This window comes from Saccoglossus kowalevskii, chromosome 16 (genome assembly GCF_978046115.1).
Source record: "Saccoglossus kowalevskii chromosome 16, keSacKowa6.1, whole genome shotgun sequence".
Taxonomy (NCBI): Eukaryota; Metazoa; Hemichordata; class Enteropneusta; family Harrimaniidae; genus Saccoglossus; species Saccoglossus kowalevskii.
In genome coordinates this window covers 1,684,347-1,704,129 of record NC_140656.1, presented here as the reverse complement: position 1 = coordinate 1,704,129, position 19,783 = coordinate 1,684,347, and the positions used below count along the sequence as shown (strand labels likewise).

At 39.7% G+C, this 19,783-nt stretch overlaps 1 protein-coding gene across 1 annotated transcript in view; it reads right to left on the bottom strand.

Moving 5' to 3' along the window:
• The window catches only part of LOC100376882 (pescadillo homolog), a 30,766-nt gene extending 11,068 nt beyond the window's left edge, over positions 1-19,698 (bottom strand). Inside the window, exons 1-9 of the mRNA XM_085491579.1 lie at positions 19,598-19,698; positions 19,274-19,353; positions 13,292-13,445; positions 9,229-9,338; positions 8,146-8,317; positions 6,824-6,913; positions 6,617-6,733; positions 5,824-5,982; positions 5,511-5,644 (exon numbers count right to left, since the gene is read on the bottom strand). Of these exons, the coding sequence (XP_085347705.1) occupies positions 5,511-5,644; positions 5,824-5,982; positions 6,617-6,733; positions 6,824-6,913; positions 8,146-8,317; positions 9,229-9,338; positions 13,292-13,445; positions 19,274-19,353; positions 19,598-19,618 (1,037 nt within the window). The 5' untranslated portion in view covers positions 19,619-19,698. The remainder of the gene's footprint in view (positions 1-5,510; positions 5,645-5,823; positions 5,983-6,616; positions 6,734-6,823; positions 6,914-8,145; positions 8,318-9,228; positions 9,339-13,291; positions 13,446-19,273; positions 19,354-19,597) is intronic.
• Between the last annotated feature and the right edge of the window lie 85 nt (positions 19,699-19,783).

Sequence of the window (19,783 nt, the reverse complement as noted above, 5' to 3'; positions counted from 1 at the left end):
ATATCAAGGCATGCAGATAGAGGCACTGAAACACCTAGACACGCTGGCCACAAACCTAAATATCAAGGCATGCAGATAGAGGCACTGAAACACCTAGACACGCTGGCCACAAACCTAAATATCAAGGCATGCAGATAGAGGCACTGAAACACCTAGACACGCTGGCCAGAAACCTAAATATCAAGGCATGCAGATAGAGGCACTGAAACACCTAGACACGCTGGCCACAAACCTAAATATCAAGGCATGCAGATAGAGGCACTGAAACACCTAGACACGCTGGCCAGAAACCTAAATATCAAGGCATGCAGATAGAGGCACTGAAACACCTAGACACGCTGGCCAGAAACCTAAATATCAAGGCATGCAGATAGAGGCACTGAAACACCTAGACACGCTGGCCACAAACCTAAATATCAAGGCATGCAGATAGAGGCACTGAAACACCTAGACACGCTGGCCAGAAACCTAAATATCAAGGCATGCAGATAGAGGCACTGAAACACCTAGACACGCTGGCCACAAACCTAAATATCAAGGCATGCAGATAGAGGCACTGAAACACCTAGACACGCTGGCCACAAACCTAAATATCAAGGCATGCAGATAGAGGCACTGAAACACCTAGACACGCTGGCCAGAAACCTAAATATCAAGGCATGCAGATAGAGGCACTGAAACACCTAGACACGCTGGCCACAAACCTAAATATCAAGGCATGCAGATAGAGGCACTGAAACACCTAGACACGCTGGCCAGAAACCTAAATATCAAGGCATGCAGATAGAGGACACTGAAACACCTAGACACGCTGGCCACAAACCTAAATATCAAGGCATGCAGATAGAGGCACTGAAACACCTAGACACGCTGGCCAGAAACCTAAATATCAAGGCATGCAGATAGAGGCACTGAAACACCTAGACACGCTGGCCAGAAACCTAAATATCAAGGCATGCAGATAGAGGCACTGAAACACCTAGACACGCTGGCCACAAACCTAAATATCAAGGCATGCAGATAGAGGCACTGAAACACCTAGACACGCTGGCCAGAAACCTAAATATCAAGGCATGCAGATAGAGGCACTGAAACACCTAGACACGCTGGCCACAAACCTAAATATCAAGGCATGCAGATAGAGGCACTGAAACACCTAGACACGCTGGCCAGAAACCTAAATATCAAGGCATGCAGATAGAGACACTGAAACACCTAGACACGCTGGCCAGAAACCTAAATATCAAGGCATGCAGATAGAGGCACTGAAACACCTAGACACGCTGGCCAGAAACCTAAATATCAAGGCATGCAGATAGAGGCACTGAAACACCTAGACACGCTGGCCACAAACCTAAATATCAAGGCATGCAGATAGAGGCACTGAAACACCTAGACACGCTGGCCACAAACCTAAATATCAAGGCATGCAGATAGAGGCACTGAAACACCTAGACACGCTGGCCAGAAACCTAAATATCAAGGCATGCAGATAGAGACACTGAAACACCTAGACACGCTGGCCACAAACCTAAATATCAAGGCATGCAGATAGAGGCACTGAAACACCTAGACACGCTGGCCACAAACCTAAATATCAAGGCATGCAGATAGAGGCACTGAAACACCTAGACACGCTGGCCACAAACCTAAATATCAAGGCATGCAGATAGAGGCACTGAAACACCTAGACACGCTGGCCACAAACCTAAATATCAAGGCATGCAGATAGAGGCACTGAAACACCTAGACACGCTGGCCAGAAACCTAAATATCAAGGCATGCAGATAGAGGCACTGAAACACCTAGACACGCTGGCCAGAAACCTAAATATCAAGGCATGCAGATAGAGGCACTGAAACACCTAGACACGCTGGCCAGAAACCTAAATATCAAGGCATGCAGATAGAGGCACTGAAACACCTAGACACGCTGGCCAGAAACCTAAATATCAGGGCATGCAGATAGAGGCACTGAAACACCTAGACACGCTGGCCAAAAACCTAAATATCAAGGCATGCAGATACAGGCACTGAAACACCTAGACACGCTGGCCAGAAACCTAAATATCAAGGCATGCAGATAGAGGCACTGAAACACCTAGACACGCTGGCCAGAAACCTAAATATCAAGGCATGCAGATAGAGGCACTGAAACACCTAGACACGCTGGCCACAAACCTAAATATCAAGGCATGCAGATAGAGGCACTGAAACACCTAGACACGCTGGCCACAAACCTAAATATCAAGGCATGCAGATAGAGGCACTGAAACACCTAGACACGCTGGCCAGAAACCTAAATATCAAGGCATGCAGATAGAGGCACTGAAACACCTAGACACGCTGGCCACAAACCTAAATATCAAGGCATGCAGATAGAGGCACTGAAACACCTAGACACGCTGGCCAGAAACCTAAATATCAAGGCATGCAGATAGAGGCACTGAAACACCTAGACACGCTGGCCAGAAACCTAAATATCAAGGCATGCAGATAGAGGCACTGAAACACCTAGACACGCTGGCCAGAAACCTAAATATCAAGGCATGCAGATAGAGACACTGAAACACCTAGACACGCTGGCCAGAAACCTAAATATCAAGGCATGCAGATAGAGACACTGAAACACCTAGACACGCTGGCCAGAAACCTAAATATCAAGGCATGCAGATAGAGGCACTGAAACACCTAGACACGCTGGCCACAAACCTAAATATCAAGGCATGCAGATAGAGGCACTGAAACACCTAGACACGCTGGCCACAAACCTAAATATCAAGGCATGCAGATAGAGACACTGAAACACCTAGACACGCTGGCCACAAACCTAAATATCAAGGCATGCAGATAGAGGCACTGAAACACCTAGACACGCTGGCCACAAACCTAAATATCAAGGCATGCAGATAGAGGCACTGAAACACCTAGACACGCTGGCCAGAAACCTAAATATCAAGGCATGCAGATAGAGACACTGAAACACCTAGACACGCTGGCCAGAAACCTAAATATCAAGGCATGCAGATAGAGGCACTGAAACACCTAGACACGCTGGCCACAAACCTAAATATCAAGGCATGCAGATAGAGGCACTGAAACACCTAGACACGCTGGCCACAAACCTAAATATCAAGGCATGCAGATAGAGGCACTGAAACACCTAGACACGCTGGCCAGATACCTAAATATCAAGGCATGCAGATAGAGACACTGAAACACCTAGACACGCTGGCCACAAACCTAAATATCAAGGCATGCAGATAGAGGCACTGAAACACCTAGACACGCTGGCCACAAACCTAAATATCAAGGCATGCAGATAGAGGCACTGAAACACCTAGACACGCTGGCCACAAACCTAAATATCAAGGCATGCAGATAGAGGCACTGAAACACCTAGACACGCTGGCCACAAACCTAAATATCAAGGCATGCAGATAGAGGCACTGAAACACCTAGACACGCTGGCCACAAACCTAAATATCAAGGCATGCAGATAGAGACACTGAAACACCTAGACACGCTGGCCAGAAACCTAAATATCAAGGCATGCAGATAGAGGCACTGAAACACCTAGACACGCTGGCCAGAAACCTAAATATCAAGGCATGCAGATAGAGGCACTGAAACACCTAGACACGCTGGCCAGAAACCTAAATATCAAGGCATGCAGATAGAGGCACTGAAACACCTAGACACGCTGGCCACAAACCTAAATATCAAGGCATGCAGATAGAGGCACTGAAACACCTAGACACGCTGGCCAGAAACCTAAATATCAAGGCATGCAGATAGAGGCACTGAAACACCTAGACACGCTAGCCAGAAACCTAAATATCAAGGCATGCAGATAGAGGCACTGAAACACCTAGACACGCTGGCCAGAAACCTAAATATCAAGGCATGCAGATAGAGGCACTGAAACACCTAGACACGCTGGCCAGAAACCTAAATATCAAGGCATGCAGATAGAGGCACTGAAACACCTAGACACGCTGGCCAGAAACCTAAATATCAAGGCATGCAGATAGAGGCACTGAAACACCTAGACACGCTGGCCACAAACCTAAATATCAAGGCATGCAGATAGAGACACTGAAACACCTAGACACGCTGGCCAGAAACCTAAATATCAAGGCATGCAGATAGAGGCACTGAAACACCTAGACACGCTGGCCAGAAACCTAAATATCAAGGCATGCAGATAGAGGCACTGAAACACCTAGACACGCTGGCCAGAAACCTAAATATCAAGGCATGCAGATAGAGGCACTGAAACACCTAGACACGCTGGCCACAAACCTAAATATCAAGGCATGCAGATAGAGGCACTGAAACACCTAGACACGCTGGCCACAAACCTAAATATCAAGGCATGCAGATAGAGGCACTGAAACACCTAGACACGCTGGCCACAAACCTAAATATCAAGGCATGCAGATAGAGGCACTGAAACACCTAGACACGCTGGCCAGAAACCTAAATATCAAGGCATGCAGATAGAGGCACTGAAACACCTAGACACGCTGGCCAGAAACCTAAATATCAAGGCATGCAGATAGAGGCACTGAAACACCTAGACACGCTGGCCACAAACCTAAATATCAAGGCATGCAGATAGAGGCACTGAAACACCTAGACACGCTGGCCACAAACCTAAATATCAAGGCATGCAGATAGAGGCACTGAAACACCTAGACACGCTGGCCACAAACCTAAATATCAAGGCATGCAGATAGAGACACTGAAACACCTAGACACGCTGGCCACAAACCTAAATATCAAGGCATGCAGATAGAGGCACTGAAACACCTAGACACGCTGGCCAGAAACCTAAATATCAAGGCATGCAGATAGAGACACTGAAACACCTAGACACGCTGGCCACAAACCTAAATATCAAGGCATGCAGATAGAGGCACTGGAACACCTAACCACGCTGGCCACAAACCTAAATATCAAGGCATGCAGATGGCAAAGGCAGAACATTAGGCATAACAGTTGTGGTTCAGAAAATTAGCATACTCAGACTACCCGGTACCAGTTGGCTAAATTAACCAATCAGTCAGTCACCTACTGACCATGAATCCAAAATGTATTCAGCGACATTTCCAGATTGTTGTTGAGAGGAAAGAAGGACCCACAAAATAACAGAAGGTAGTGGTGACAATGGAAATGTGATTCAAAAATTGGAGCAGCACTCTGATTCGTTGTCAATGCTAGTCAACAACTTTTAATTAGCATAATCACCAGAGTGATTCAACTCCGGTTTTCAATTCAACTTGGGGGGGGGGGGGCGTCTGCAGATGCATTCAGCCAGGATTTCTTTCGCAGTAACGCTTGTTTTCGCGATCACGCTAAAAGGGCTAAATTGACAATTATTTCTTTTTGTAAGACAAAAATGAAGTCCTGACTTTGCCAGTCTAAACATTCCCTAATGTGGACAATGAATTTACAAGTATAACAGTAGAAACAAACATCTGTAGTCAATTATTTTAACAAGCTTACCTGATTATAAATGTAAGAGATTCTCTTGGGACTTCCCTTGATAGAAAAAATTTACAGTTTGAAAACAAATTTTTCAATGCCTTCAATTTTTCTTCCTCTTCCTTAGCCTTTTCTATCATTTCTGGATCATCAGACTATGGAACAAATACATTGTGAATACTTGTTATCAATGTCATCAGTTCAATACTAAAATTTATACAAATTATAGTTGTGTCAGTGTGTATCACAATTATTGGTAATGAGAAGATCAATAGCAAGACTAAAATGTGTAACTGAAACACAGTCTTGTGGCTTATAGTACGATAAAACTTACTCCTCCTGCTGGAAATTCATCTCCCTGTACTTCATCTTCTCCTGTATCCTTAGCAACTGCTGCTAAGGTCTGTGATAGAGCAGCTAATCTCTGCTCTGTAACTTCAGTGCCTAAACAGTAGGCAGAATCGCCTTGACCGAGTCCTTCTGATATCGTTAACTGAAAGTATATCAAGACAAGCCATGCATGACACAGTCCCCGTTGCGTTATCGAGTTTAAGATATATAGTTTTGTTTATAGTAATATAGCTGGAATATAAACATGTCAGGAATAGGAATAGGATTATGATGATTGTTTAATATTAAAATGATTTGCACTAAACAAGTATTGAGAGATATTGATGTATGTGTGAAATTTGAATGTGACCAGTCTAGGCAGTAATATGCTTCCAGAATTGTATTCGTTAAAACATCAAAGTGCCATTACGTTAAATGTATGTTGTGGGGTTATGATTAGTGACTGGGTTATATCCCAAAATAAGTAAGATATGCAAGGCTATGCAAACAAATCAATCACAAGAAACGTATATGTAAGTATTAAACGCATAGAGTAATTCAATACGTTAATAGAGTACATCCACTGTTATACCGGAGACCTTACAAAAATGTTAGTAATACATAAACAGAAAGGATACAACGGAGTAAAGGCACGTCCTATTTATAGGCTCAGTAGGATACTAAGCCCGAGGTGGGAATGTCCCTAATTGGCCAAAAGTTAACATTACAGAATGTATGTACAAAACAATTTCATAGACAGTTTAATAAGAAACAAAACATGTTGACCTATGACCTACCTTGGGTGGATAGTGAAGATTTATTGAGTGGTACATTCTAAAATTTACGAATCCTAACAATGTATTGTAAAATTCAATAAAAGTAGCCATTACTTTGAAGTCTACATCTTTTGGTTTCTATAAAAAAAAGCAAAGTTTTTATAAAGGTCATGTATTAAATATTACTAAAACGATACACAAGACTTTAGTCCCTTTAATCATACTTACAGTATATGCAAAGTGGTGAGGCACAAGCCATGTGACCTTTTGACCTTGAATTTCAACCTGATAGTAGATACCTTTGATGGAAATAAAAACCTAGAAATTGAACAAATATTAATATTTAAAGATTTCTGAGATGTTGTATATATGGAGTGAACTGAACAAGTCAAAACCAAATAATACTGTACTTGATCGTGTTAGTGATTTTTTAGAGGCGAGCATTCTGCACCCCCCTGGAAAAGAGTGCAAATGACAATTTTAATTCACCATGTGAAAGATTGAGGTGGATATTATGTCTTTGAGGGAAATAAAATTACGAAATTAGGTGCGTTGGCATTGAATTTTACAATGAAGAAACAGAAATGGTCACAGAATATATGCACATTTTATTACAATATTAATTAGGTACCACTTGAATTTGCAAGGTTAAAAATATTAGAGTCTGTCGGAACATAGTCTAAATCTTCATCATTATCTCCACTGACTAATGTGTTGGACCATATGCCAACCCTCGATGAAAAGCACTTTCCGCCATGATGTATTTGCATGGTTTGACCTACAACAACGTTTTTTGACCTAATGGGTCAAGTCGGTTATTAACCAATCAAAATGCCATGTTGTACCAACACAATTCAATGCAATGCGGAAGTGAATTATTGATTGAAGTTGGAATTGATTTCGGCGAATAAACGACATGGTTTTTTTCAAAAAATTGTTAACTAGCAATTTTTGATAGGTAACTGAATATGGCATGAAATATTTATTGCATTTTACTTTTATTACCAGGTCATTGTCAAAGCGTAGTTTATGCACAGTTACCGTGGTCTATGCATTCACAACACAGCAGTTGATATTCACGGCAGTTGATATCCACGCTGTATCATATAACGATTACTATCATTCGTTAAGCACTGATCAAAGACCAAGTTTTAAATTAGTGGCATTTTGAAGGAGTGGTGGCACTTTGCCGAAAGTGACCCCGAATATAAAAATTGTGCAAAAGTGGGGAGTGGGGGTGGGCGTTTGACCAGGCATGGGTGCTAACACGGTTGAATATGGTATACTCCACTCTGGGAGTAGCTGTCATCACATTTCTTATTGTTTTGTTCTATAGCAAACAATATAGCAGCAAATACTCATATTCAAAGAATGGACTAAACTATGATAAAACAACTTTGACATGCTCATGTTGTTTTTTAAAACCAAAAATAGCTGCCAATTGGTCAAAGGTATATGTAAGACCATGACTTGTCTTTGGGAAAGGACAGTCAAACACATGAAAGGAAGTTCCTCATTCCCATGTCTTTTTTCATTTGATATTTTAATACCTTTCTGAGAGCCCTTGCAACAATGACATAATGCATGAACTCAATTGTCAGTCGTCTACACAGTTCTATCAGTTCCACATGCACTGCTCTGGATCTTGGGAAGGTTGCAAAGAGGAAACACATCGTGAGCGGATCATCTAAATCTCTTATGGCATCAATAAAAGTAGGATACCTATGAAATAAAAAAGACAACATATTTATCCAATATTTCTGAAGTGATTTGTGCTACCTAGATCATGGCATTTTCTCACAATATCAGGTATTTTGGCATTACTAAAACATTATTAGTGGGGTTATTGTGATGCGGTGTAAACATTTGCATACATTTGTATATTTATTGTATTTCATCACCGAATTACTTGTCGCCACACTGGGTCAGATATAGTAATTAATATTTTAATTATATGACAGACAATTGTGATAATAGAAGTAAGAAGGTGATGTTTGTGTTTTCACACAGTAAGTTAAGACCACCTAGGTGATAGCTAAAATGTGCGATACATGAAACATTTAGAAATGCACAACTGAAAAGCAATAAATGTGTGACACAATTACGATAAATATTTGACCCAATGCAAAAAAATGGGTGACCCTAACATGAAGGCAACAATATGGACAGGTTACATTCAAAACTGTACTGTAACAATTATCATACTAACCAAATTAAAACTGGTTTTGACTGATACAAAGCCATATATTGATTGGTTTGGCCATAACTATCAACTCTTCTACAGAAAATGTCTCATATTTCTCAGGAAAGATGACGCTGAACTTGTCAACCATCTATTGTTATATTGTTGATACATAAAAAAATTGACTGAAGTTGAGCAAATCACAAGACGTGAAATGCATTCTGGGAAATGACGTCATCAACACAGAAGACCCAGTGCAATGACAGAAAAGATTTTGAAAACACTCACAGAAATTTATCTGAAACTAATAACAAGTTTGTTCTACTAGAAGTGCATGTAAAGTAAAAATTGCATTTGTAATTATTAAATTGTTATTTACTTTGAACATAGAAACATTTCTAATTTATGCAAGCGTACTAATAGAGCAAATACGGTAAGATAAAATTCTTACCTTTCTTTAACAATGTGATCTAATCTGTATACAGGTTTGTTGTTTCGGAGACGTTCAGCTGCATCTGGATCATTTCTACCCAATGCACGCACAAGTTTACGGATAAATACCTAGAAATATAGATAAATGAATAAAGAATCCAGAATAAGAATGAATTTTACAGCAATGGTTTATTAGATTTATATACTGTAGTTGTCCGGGTATGAGCCCAGGGTCCTGAACATGGAAAATTGCCTAAAAATAGGGGTGGGCATAAGCCCGGACATCCCCTGCACAAAATTCATGAAAATTGACAACACGCAGATCGAACTGCGGCAGGGAATAGAACGGCAAATGAAAACATGCAACAGAAATAAATGAACAATATGCAACACTAGAAGTAAAACAAAAATAATTTATTGCTTATAATGTGACAAATAAACCAGAAATAACAAGCCATGCATGGCACAGTCCCCGTTAGTTATCAAATTTAAGATATATAGTTTTGTTTATAGTAATATAGCTGGAATATAACCATGTCAGGAATATGATTACATTTGTATCTGATCGTCAAACGAGTATTGAGAGATATTGATCTGGAACAGCATTAATTAAAACAAAATCAGCCATTATGAATATATGTATAATGAATATATGAAATTTGACCAGTCAGTCAAAGCATGTCAGAGATATGGCTGTAAAAACCCATTTATTAAAACAAAATGGCCACAAGTCAGCCATTCAGAATCCGATCTAAAAAATAAAACAAGTTTTTTAGCACAAAAATAGCCACCATTAGGCCACTTTGAAAAGTATCGTCAAACCAATAAATCCGTATATCTGTGACATGATGTATAATGAATATTAAAAATTTGAACATAATCAGTCAAAACAAGTCAGACATACATGTATGGGTCTGGAAACCCATTCATTAAAATAAAATGGCCACCGGACAGCCATTTTGAGTCTGATCTGAAAAATAAAATGACGTGCATCAGGAACCCGTAATGTCTAATGTATGTACCAAGTTTGAACGAAATCCATCCAGAAATGCTTGATATTTGATGATTTTTTAGCACAAAAATGACAACCATTCGGCCATTTTGAATAGGATTGTCAAGCCAATATATCTGTCTATCTATGACATGATGTATAATGAATATTTAAAATTTGAACATAATCAGTCAAAACAAGTTGGAAATATGGGTCTAGAAGCCCATTCATTAAAACAAAATGGCCGCCAGTCGGCCATTTTGAATGTTATCTGAAAAACAAAATTATTTGCATCAAGGTCGCATAATGTCTAATGTATATATCAAGTTTGAACAAAATTCATCTGTAAACAGCCGAGAAATGCTTGATTTTTAGGATTTTTTAGCACAAAAATGGCTGCCATTCGGCCATCTTGAATCAGATCGTAAAACAAAATGATGTTCATCAAGGTCATATAATGTCCATCGTATATACAAGGTTTGAACAAAATCCATCTGTAAACAGCCGGGAAATGCTTGATTTTGATGATTTTTAGTACAAAAATGGCCGCCATTCGGACATCTTGAATCAGATCGTGAAACAAATTGACGTGCATATGTATGATATCATGTATGATGTATGTGTGAAGTTTGATTGTGATTGGTCCAGGCATTTCTAAGATACAGGTCCGGACGCACGCACAGACGTCAAAACATAAGTCCCCGTTTTCGGACTTCGAACGGGGACTAATAAAACTTGACAGTGAGGAGTCATTTAAAGCGAACCTAAATGCGGCCTTAATTTATAGTTGTGTATATTCTAAACTGTATTCGAAATAATATTGCAGTGGTTTAATTTTGTTTTAATTATAACTGTAGCTTGGATAGGCATTTGAAGTGCTTGCCATGGAGGTCTTTCATGGAGGGGAATAATTAACGAACGAACATATTTAACATCCGGGTACTTTTCAAAGCTATGACGTTTTAGTATCTGATCGCATTCGTATACGCCATTGTGCATAGCCGTTCATGCTGCCAAGCATTGTGTACTATTAGTATAAACTCAACTTTTATATGCACAATGTGCTTTTTAAAACTTGGCTTAGAGCCTTATGCGTTTGAACCACAGTATTCTGAGAGTGAAAGCCCAATTGCGTTAAAGTACCGTACTTCCCCGATCGCAAGCCCCTCTCGAGTATGAAGCCCATCCCTATGTTTTTACTTGGTATTTATCGAGTTGAGGGCATTCACGATTATAAGCCCAGAGTGTTTTTACTGGGCGTTGACGATATTCTTTAAAATATGCGTGTAAAAGGTGTGTTTCATTTCATAATAATCGTGATTGGCATGTTAGTTTGGTTCATGCTTTTAGTTTTATGAGAAAACTCACATTAATTTCAAGTTCAGAGTGCATGGCGAACGTACACAACGTGATTCGCATCGTTTCTATTCTGTCATTTACTCAGGATGAACATCGATGTTGCAATTCTGGAGTAATCCATATTTCTTTGAGTAGTAGCCTTCGAAAAGCCAAAAATGTGATCGTCAAGGCGTGTACCTGGTTATCGGGCATGGTTTACTTTGAGACTATCGTGAAAGGCCTAGGGTTTGAACAATGAGACATGTTGGCGACCGAGAAAGGTGTTTAAATTCTTCCTCCACACTTACCCGCGGTTACTATTAACCGTCGTTTATATTTCGGAAATTGCGAATCGCCAGTTTTTAGGGAAAAAAATCATCGTTTTTTCGTTGCAATCAGTGCTACAGATCGCATTTTAACATTGCGGTAATTCACTTCCGCATTGCGCTAAAAAATCATCGTCAATAATCAGAAAATGTCATCATTACGACACATCATTTTGATTGGTTAATGAAAGACATGACCTGTTATGTCAAAGGAAGTTGTTCCAGGTCAAATCGTGCTGAAAAACCTCATGGTGGAAAATTGTTTTGCGTCGAGAGTTTGCGTACGATCGAAAACATACCAAAACGAAGATAGTGATAAATGCCTTCGTCCACTGTTTCCTCACAGACCCTACCCATTATTTCACCGTAAATTCAGACGGTATGTAAATCGTATTGCAATAAAATGTGTGTGTTTTTTATGAACATGTTTGTTTCTTCATTGTAAGTATCGTTCAAATCAATGACGCATTTTTTTTCAAAAATAAGTATTATTTTCCCGAGCCCGGCGTGGTGAACGAATATTTCTTTTGGATAATATTTCGTTGTTTGCAAGATGGTTACAGTGTTTAACCCCAAAACAAAATAATTTTTTCTGAGTTGGTCCTTGAGTACAAGCTCATCCCTTACTTTTCCTTTACGTGTTCATGCCTCCGGGTTTATGATCAGGGAAGTACGGTATACTGTGACGATTCAGATCAGTCCAGTGTGAGTGATGAGAGTATATCGTCGACGATGCCCCTTGTTCGGATGAAAGTTTTATTTCAAATTACACGGAAGTCTGTGAACAATCTGCTTGGTGTTCCTGTGACACTTGTCCCATGATTTGCCAGTGCAGCCCCGTGAATACATGGACGAAAATGTTTCCACCACCACCCTACGAACTCAAGATTGCATACTCCAGCATCCATACTTTGAATAATTTGCACGCCGCACAGTGCAGTACTGGAAACAGCATTTATTAGACAGTTAGACAAAAAACAAAACAAAATGCCTGTCTCGATCAATCGCACATCCATAATGTTTGTATGTTGATATGTTTGTAAATAACATTAACGTAAAAGTCGAAACAACCTAGACTAGAAGTCAATTCACCAGTCCAGCTAACTATGGCTCCCTAAGTTGCTTATATTTAATCAGATACTATTTTGTCATCATGCTTTGTTACCTTACCTGTTTATACCTCATGAGGGCGTTTTTTTATGGCAAGATGGCACAAACGGAAGTCCTTCGCAGGTTTATGGTTTCTCATATTTAAATCATCATAACTCTGAAGATAATCATTTTTTTAATTTTTTTTTTTCAAATTTATAATCAATATACATAACTTGATAAATACAAACACCAAAATAGGCTCTATTTAGTTCCCCTTTAAATTAGGATTTCCCTGCCGCAAACAAGCCCAATCATCATATTTTAGTCAAACTCACCTTAAAATCTCTGAATTTATGAATAAGTGGTTCATGTAACAAAAACTGTATATCTTTGACTCTGTAAAATGTCCTTGGTGCTGTACTACCACGCATCACTTTCTTCACATGCCTGGGTTCCACCGGGTATATTCCTTTCATAATACATAGTCGTCTAGAAAAAACATTGTCAAGTCATTAGAATAGTTAAAGTATTGAATGCATGTTTAATTTAGAGAGGGGAGGAGGGGGGACACTCCTCTCCATATCCAATCAATGAACACACTGCTGACTGCTTGTGTCTCATAGTGTGGACACTCCTCTCCCTATCCAATCAATGAACACACTGCTGACTGCTTGTGTCTCATAGCGTGGACACTCCTCTCCCTATCCAATCAATGAACACACTGCTGACTGCTTGTGTCTCATAGTGTGGACACTCCTCTCCCTATCCAATCAATGAACACACTGCTGACTGCTTGTGTCTCATAGTGTGGACACTCCTCTCCCTATCCAATCAATGAACACACTGCTGACTGCTTGTGTCTCATAGCGTGGACACTCCTCTCCCTATCCAATCAATGAACACACTGCTGACTGCTTGTGTCTCATAGCGTGGACACTCCTCTCCCTATCCAATCAATGAACACACTGCTGACTGCTTGTGTCTCATAGTGTGGACACTCCTCTCCCTATCCAATCAATGAACACACTGCTGACTGCTTGTGTCTCATAGTGTGGACACTCCTCTCCCTATCCAATCAATGAACACACTGCTGACTGCTTGTGTCTCATAGTGTGGACACTCCTCTCCCTATCCAATCAATGAACACACTGCTGACTGCTTGTGTCTCATAGTGTGGACACTCCTCTCCCTATCCAATCAATGAACACACTGTTGACTGCTTGTGTCTCATAGTGTGGACACTCCTCTCCCTATCCAATCAATGAACACACTGCTGACTGCTTGTGTCTCATAGTGTGGACACTCCTCTCCCTATCCAATCAATGAACACACTGTTGACTGCTTGTGTCTCATAGTGTGGACACTCCTCTCCCTATCCAATCAATGAACACACTGCTGACTGCTTGTGTCTCATAGTGTGGACACTCTTCTCCCTATCCAATCAATGAACACACTGTTGACTGCTTGTGTCTCATAGTGTGGACACTCCTCTCCCTATCCAATCAATGAACACACTGCTGATTTTGATCACAGGGGTATTCAGTATAAAAACACCCACAACACTAAAATTCCAATCAGATACTTTACAGAATATACCTCTCCTAATACATGTAGTTGTCTAACCTCATTTGAATAGAACACGCCATGCGCTTTGACAGATTACGATACAAGCGTTACTTTTATCTAAATATGTGCATCAGAAATACTGTGGAATACTTTATTTTCGCTGGAATTAATTTTCGCTGAAAAAGCTTTTTGGGCGTTTTGTATGGAATTTATTTTCACTGATTTTTGATGAGTTTAATGTGAAATATAGGAACAAAAGTATATTCGCTGGATTCTATTTTCACGGAATCATCCCTTCAGCGAAAATAAATTCCAAGCGGAAATAAAGTATTCTACAGTAAATTGTCAATAGAGGGCGCATGTCACAAAAAATTTACATAGGACATTTTTCTGCATTTATATACATGTACCGTATTACCACGGGCACGCGCCCAGGGGCCTGAACATACAAAATCGGGAAAAAATGGGGGTGGGCGCTTACCCGAGGACCACCCCAAAAAAGATTTTAAAAAGTTGTTTTTGTGATCGTATGATAAGTTCAAATAAAGGAATGCTTTCGTACACTTTGTACACATACTTAAGCTAAGTGCTTCAAACCACTCACCAAGGTATGGATTATTGCAATATTGGATTCATCGTGAATGAAGAGAAAGCAGAACATGTGCACCCCATGCTGAGTGGTACATCTTATGTCGTTAAGTTCCAATGAGTTTTTACGTAAAAACACAAACAAAACGGCTCTTTTCAGGGCCACCACACACTCCAAAACGAGAACTACCGTAACAAACACACTATTTAAATAAATCAAACGCGTTCGTTTTTGACAAATAAAACTTTATTGTTGACCCCGTTCTTGGCTAAAAATCACCCTGGGCGTTTAACTGAGGATGTCCCCAACATCCCTTTTGTGAAAACAGGGGGATGGGCGCTTGCCCAGGGAGGGGCGCGTGCCCGGGGTAATACGGTATATGGACAGATGTACAGATTTACGACAATGTCAGCCCGTGCTCAGTTCCAATATGCTTACATAGTGGTCAGACTGGAGGATTTTGCTGATTCAATCATAAAAGATTTTAAAGACTTTTATATCTCAATTTGAAAAAGTTGCCAGCTGCCAAGAATGACCACAAGACATGATGGAGACTCTCATGATTTGATACATTGATTGATAAAAAGAACAAACTCGCCTCTTGATCCATCAATCAAGAGCATAAGGTTATGATTGACTATTACCTGATTCACACGTAACATTTATGCCGTTATAGCACCGTCGTAAATTTAACTTTGTTAGGCAGCTCCGCCTTAGTCTGGGGTACTCTGAAGCCCCATTTGATGCTGGTTTTTTATTAAAGTTCCTCTTTTCTGCAATTTGTGAGTGTGAAATTGTTATCACTTGTTCTAGTATATCAAGGTAACTATGCTTAAATTAGTCATTCATAGTAAATCTGCTGTCCAGAGTGCACTGCTAATTACCGTTTAGAGGAAAGAAGATGTATGTAATGGGAAAAACACAAAGGGCGGATGCAAAGTGCACAGCGCACTTTTAGAAAGGGGCTGAGAGCAGACGAGAAAAGAGCTTGGATCCATAAACCATAGAGGTCGAAAGTGTTAATACAATAGCAGTGTTCTCCCCAAAGCGTTTTAGCGCAGCAGGGCCGCTACTCTGTTATTTATGCCGCTACTCTGAGAAATTGCACCTTAAATTTGCAGTTTGCATGAATGGCCAGGGGTGGGGTGTGGTGGGCGTGGCGGTGTGGATACAATCAAATTCTGTATATCAGTAACAGTATTTGCTGCTTTTTTGTGCAATGGAAATTAATACAAGAAATGCTGTCAAAAAACATTTCCTTCTTGTAAACAAAACAACCTTGGGTTGATTATTTTGAGAAACTGAAAATCCCTTGGGACAGTCATTCTTGTGAAGTAATGGACATACTTCTCAAGGGTATCAAGGGTATTTCTGATTACTTATTTGAAGATGAAAACCTCTGCTTCATAAAAATTCAATATCATTGGCCACAGTAATTACCCTGCACATTATGATTGGCCTGGGCTGGCTGAAGAGGTTTTTAGAAGTATTTGCCTCGACTCCAGATTTTTCATTCAGGTTTATACAACACTTGTAGAGACATTGTTTTTGAAAGCGTCCAGAGGTGAAGATACATCATTGGGTATAATCCGGTAAATAGAATGGACAGCATTTTTAAAACTCCTGTTGCAGACTATTACAATATTAGGTGTGGTTCCCACGTTTCATTATTTATTATTCATAATTTCTAAATTTAATTTTTATTGTTCATAATCATTTACTGTAACAAAACAGTTTTCCGTTCTGAACCAATTTCCAGTTATTATGATTGTGTACATGACAGCTTTGCCACACACACAATAAGACAGGATGATATGTACTGATATATGCGACTATGTTTCATGGATTAATAGGCCACCCTTTTGCTTCAATTCCAACTATATGTATATCTCTGGAAATGTCACTGGCTGTTTATTCTTCATATTTCGATATCCAAATTATGTCTCCATTGCGTGTCTGGTAATTCTAACTAGCAGTAACTACTATTTTCGCAAAATTTGCAAAAAATTATTAGGACAAGTTTCACCACAGATTGTTATTCCATGGTGCCATGGGACAATAGCTTAACGGTTTTACACAAAAACCAATAAACATTGTCTTTGATTTATGACCAACATTCTCAAAAATTATGAGTACCGGTAGGCTTCTACCTTAATGCACATAAATGTATATTGTAATACTACAGGTACATTTCCTTTTACATTCCCTTTCATTACACAACCGTCTTTGTGCTGAGGCAGTTGTAATATTTTTAGTCGCGCTGATTATGACTCAACGACAACTGTACTCCATGGTAACAACGCCTCATTAAAATAAAACAAGCCATGCATGGCACAGTCCCTGTTAGTTATCAAATTTAAGATACAGTCAAAACTCGTCAGTACGAACTCGGTTACAACGAAATACCGGTTACAACGAACGAACTAGAAAGTCCCGTTTGAAAATCCATTATCCCTATGGTAATTGACAACGCTTAGAACGAACTAGTTTATTACGAAAACCCGCTTAGTACAAATGGATTTTCTCTGAAAAACAATGGTCAGTAACACCTATAGTGAACATTTCATTCACTCAAGCAGCTGCAAAATCCTAAAACGAACCGCTGTTGGAAGTGGGCTTGAACTGTGCTGCGTAAAATAAAAACAATGTAGCCATTGACTTGGCGTGATAATCTTTTGTGTACGTGACTTCTAGTGTCTAGTCACTTTCGACGCCTTGCTGCTTGAGTTTTTAATTTTAAGATTCACAATAAAAAAGTGTGAAGCATGGATGTTGTAAATTTTAGATAAATTACGGCGACTACGAGTGAGATGCCAGTTTCCGTCCTGACTTCAAAATGTCAACAACTCGTGTCAAACGACGTGCCTTGTTGTTGGACTGTAAAATCCAAATGATCAAAGCAATTGAGTCGGGCATTCGTCATGGCGATGTCTGTTGAAAATTTGATGTTAAAGCCAGTACACTGTCAACGATTTTAAAGAAAAAAATTGATGTTTTGAAGATGTTCGAACACAACAAAATTGAGCCATGCCGGAAGTGAATGTCTCTCAGGTTGCCACTTAAGCTTCTTAACAGGCTTATTTTCATTGTCTAGTTCATCTTTGATGTCGATGATAGTTTGCAATTGTTTACACAAGTAATAATTTAGCGGAATATGACATAAATGTATGCGCATTATGAAACTACGGTCATCACACATGCGCACTCTGTTTGTTTAGGTGTGAAAAGTCAAAATACGTATTTCACAGCCGGAAATTCAACACATCAACGTTTGACTTCACGGATTTCACATGTTTTAATTATAAACAACTGTAGCAAGAACAAGGTTTTGAGTGTCTACAACAAAAATTCCTAAGGACTCCTAAAAAATATTGTCACAGAGAATGTGTCTAGGCATGCCCTTCTTTCGATACTATATTTTTTGGTGGTGTTCGCCGATGCCTGGTGGTCAAAAAATTTAATAGTTTCGGGCATCAAACCATGGACGTATTAGTACGCAATGACAATGGTACCATGAATAATGCAGTCGTTATTATCACAGGCAATCGTTGATTAAGTCTCATCACCATTACAAATACAAATGAATTCACGATAGTTCATCAGTTCTTCCTCAATCGATGTTATATCTGCCAATTTTTCATTAAAGTTTGCCAAATACTCCGCAAACAACAGCATTCAAACTAGACAGCATTTTCAGTATTGTACATGCGAGGTTCGTCTATTGCTTCCGAGCATGCTTCGAATATTACCGAATGCTTGAGATTAGCGTAACCCATTGTACGAAGGTGCTAAGAGCTAACGAGAACCAATGTTTGTGAACAAACATTGACAAACTATCATGGGGTAAAGCTAAAACAATAGCGTCGTGGCTCCTTCCGTTAGTACCTTCCATGGTATATCCCTATAGAGGGACTGTGGTATATCCAACACAGAGGATAATTTAGTAGGATAGTAAGGTTTAGTATTTTTATAATACCACTCAATCTCTAATTTTGCTATCGTAAGACCCATTGCGATGGGCAGTCGACAATTGAATGAAAAATAATGGCCACTCTGTCAACACTTTGGATTCAGGGCTACCCCAATACTGTACATGTACTTCCATGGAAATAGAATCTGTCGAGACGTGATGGGGTGCTCTTTTACTTATTTGTTTTTTTACCTGAAATCTGCCAGCGACAGTTGTAATCTTCTGATGGCCTGATTTCTTGTGATGAATGCCGTGGCTGAACCACTCTGGTACTGCAGAATAAATCATGATATAGTGAGGACCATTTTAGCACTGACACCAATGTTTTTTCCATTTAAATTTTGGGTCCAGGTTCATTATCGACCTTGAACGTTTTCATTGACGACTATTTGTCGGAAACAACACTAAACCCGCTGTATGGCTTCAGACAAAAACAATCACAAGCAGAGCCCGTGATCTTACAAATACAATAACTCGATTATATCACACAGATTACCAAAAAAAAAACGCCTTTACCTTCTTTTTTTCTCTACCCATGTTGTCGACTCGGAGAAACTCTTACAACACATGTGCACTTAGCCTCGTTTTGAAAGCGGAAGCGTAACTTCAGTGGAAGAAACTATATTTAGTAAGCGATGTGAACACTCACCATGTATCGCAAAAATTTGATTCCTATTAAATTGAAAAACAAAACAAAAACAG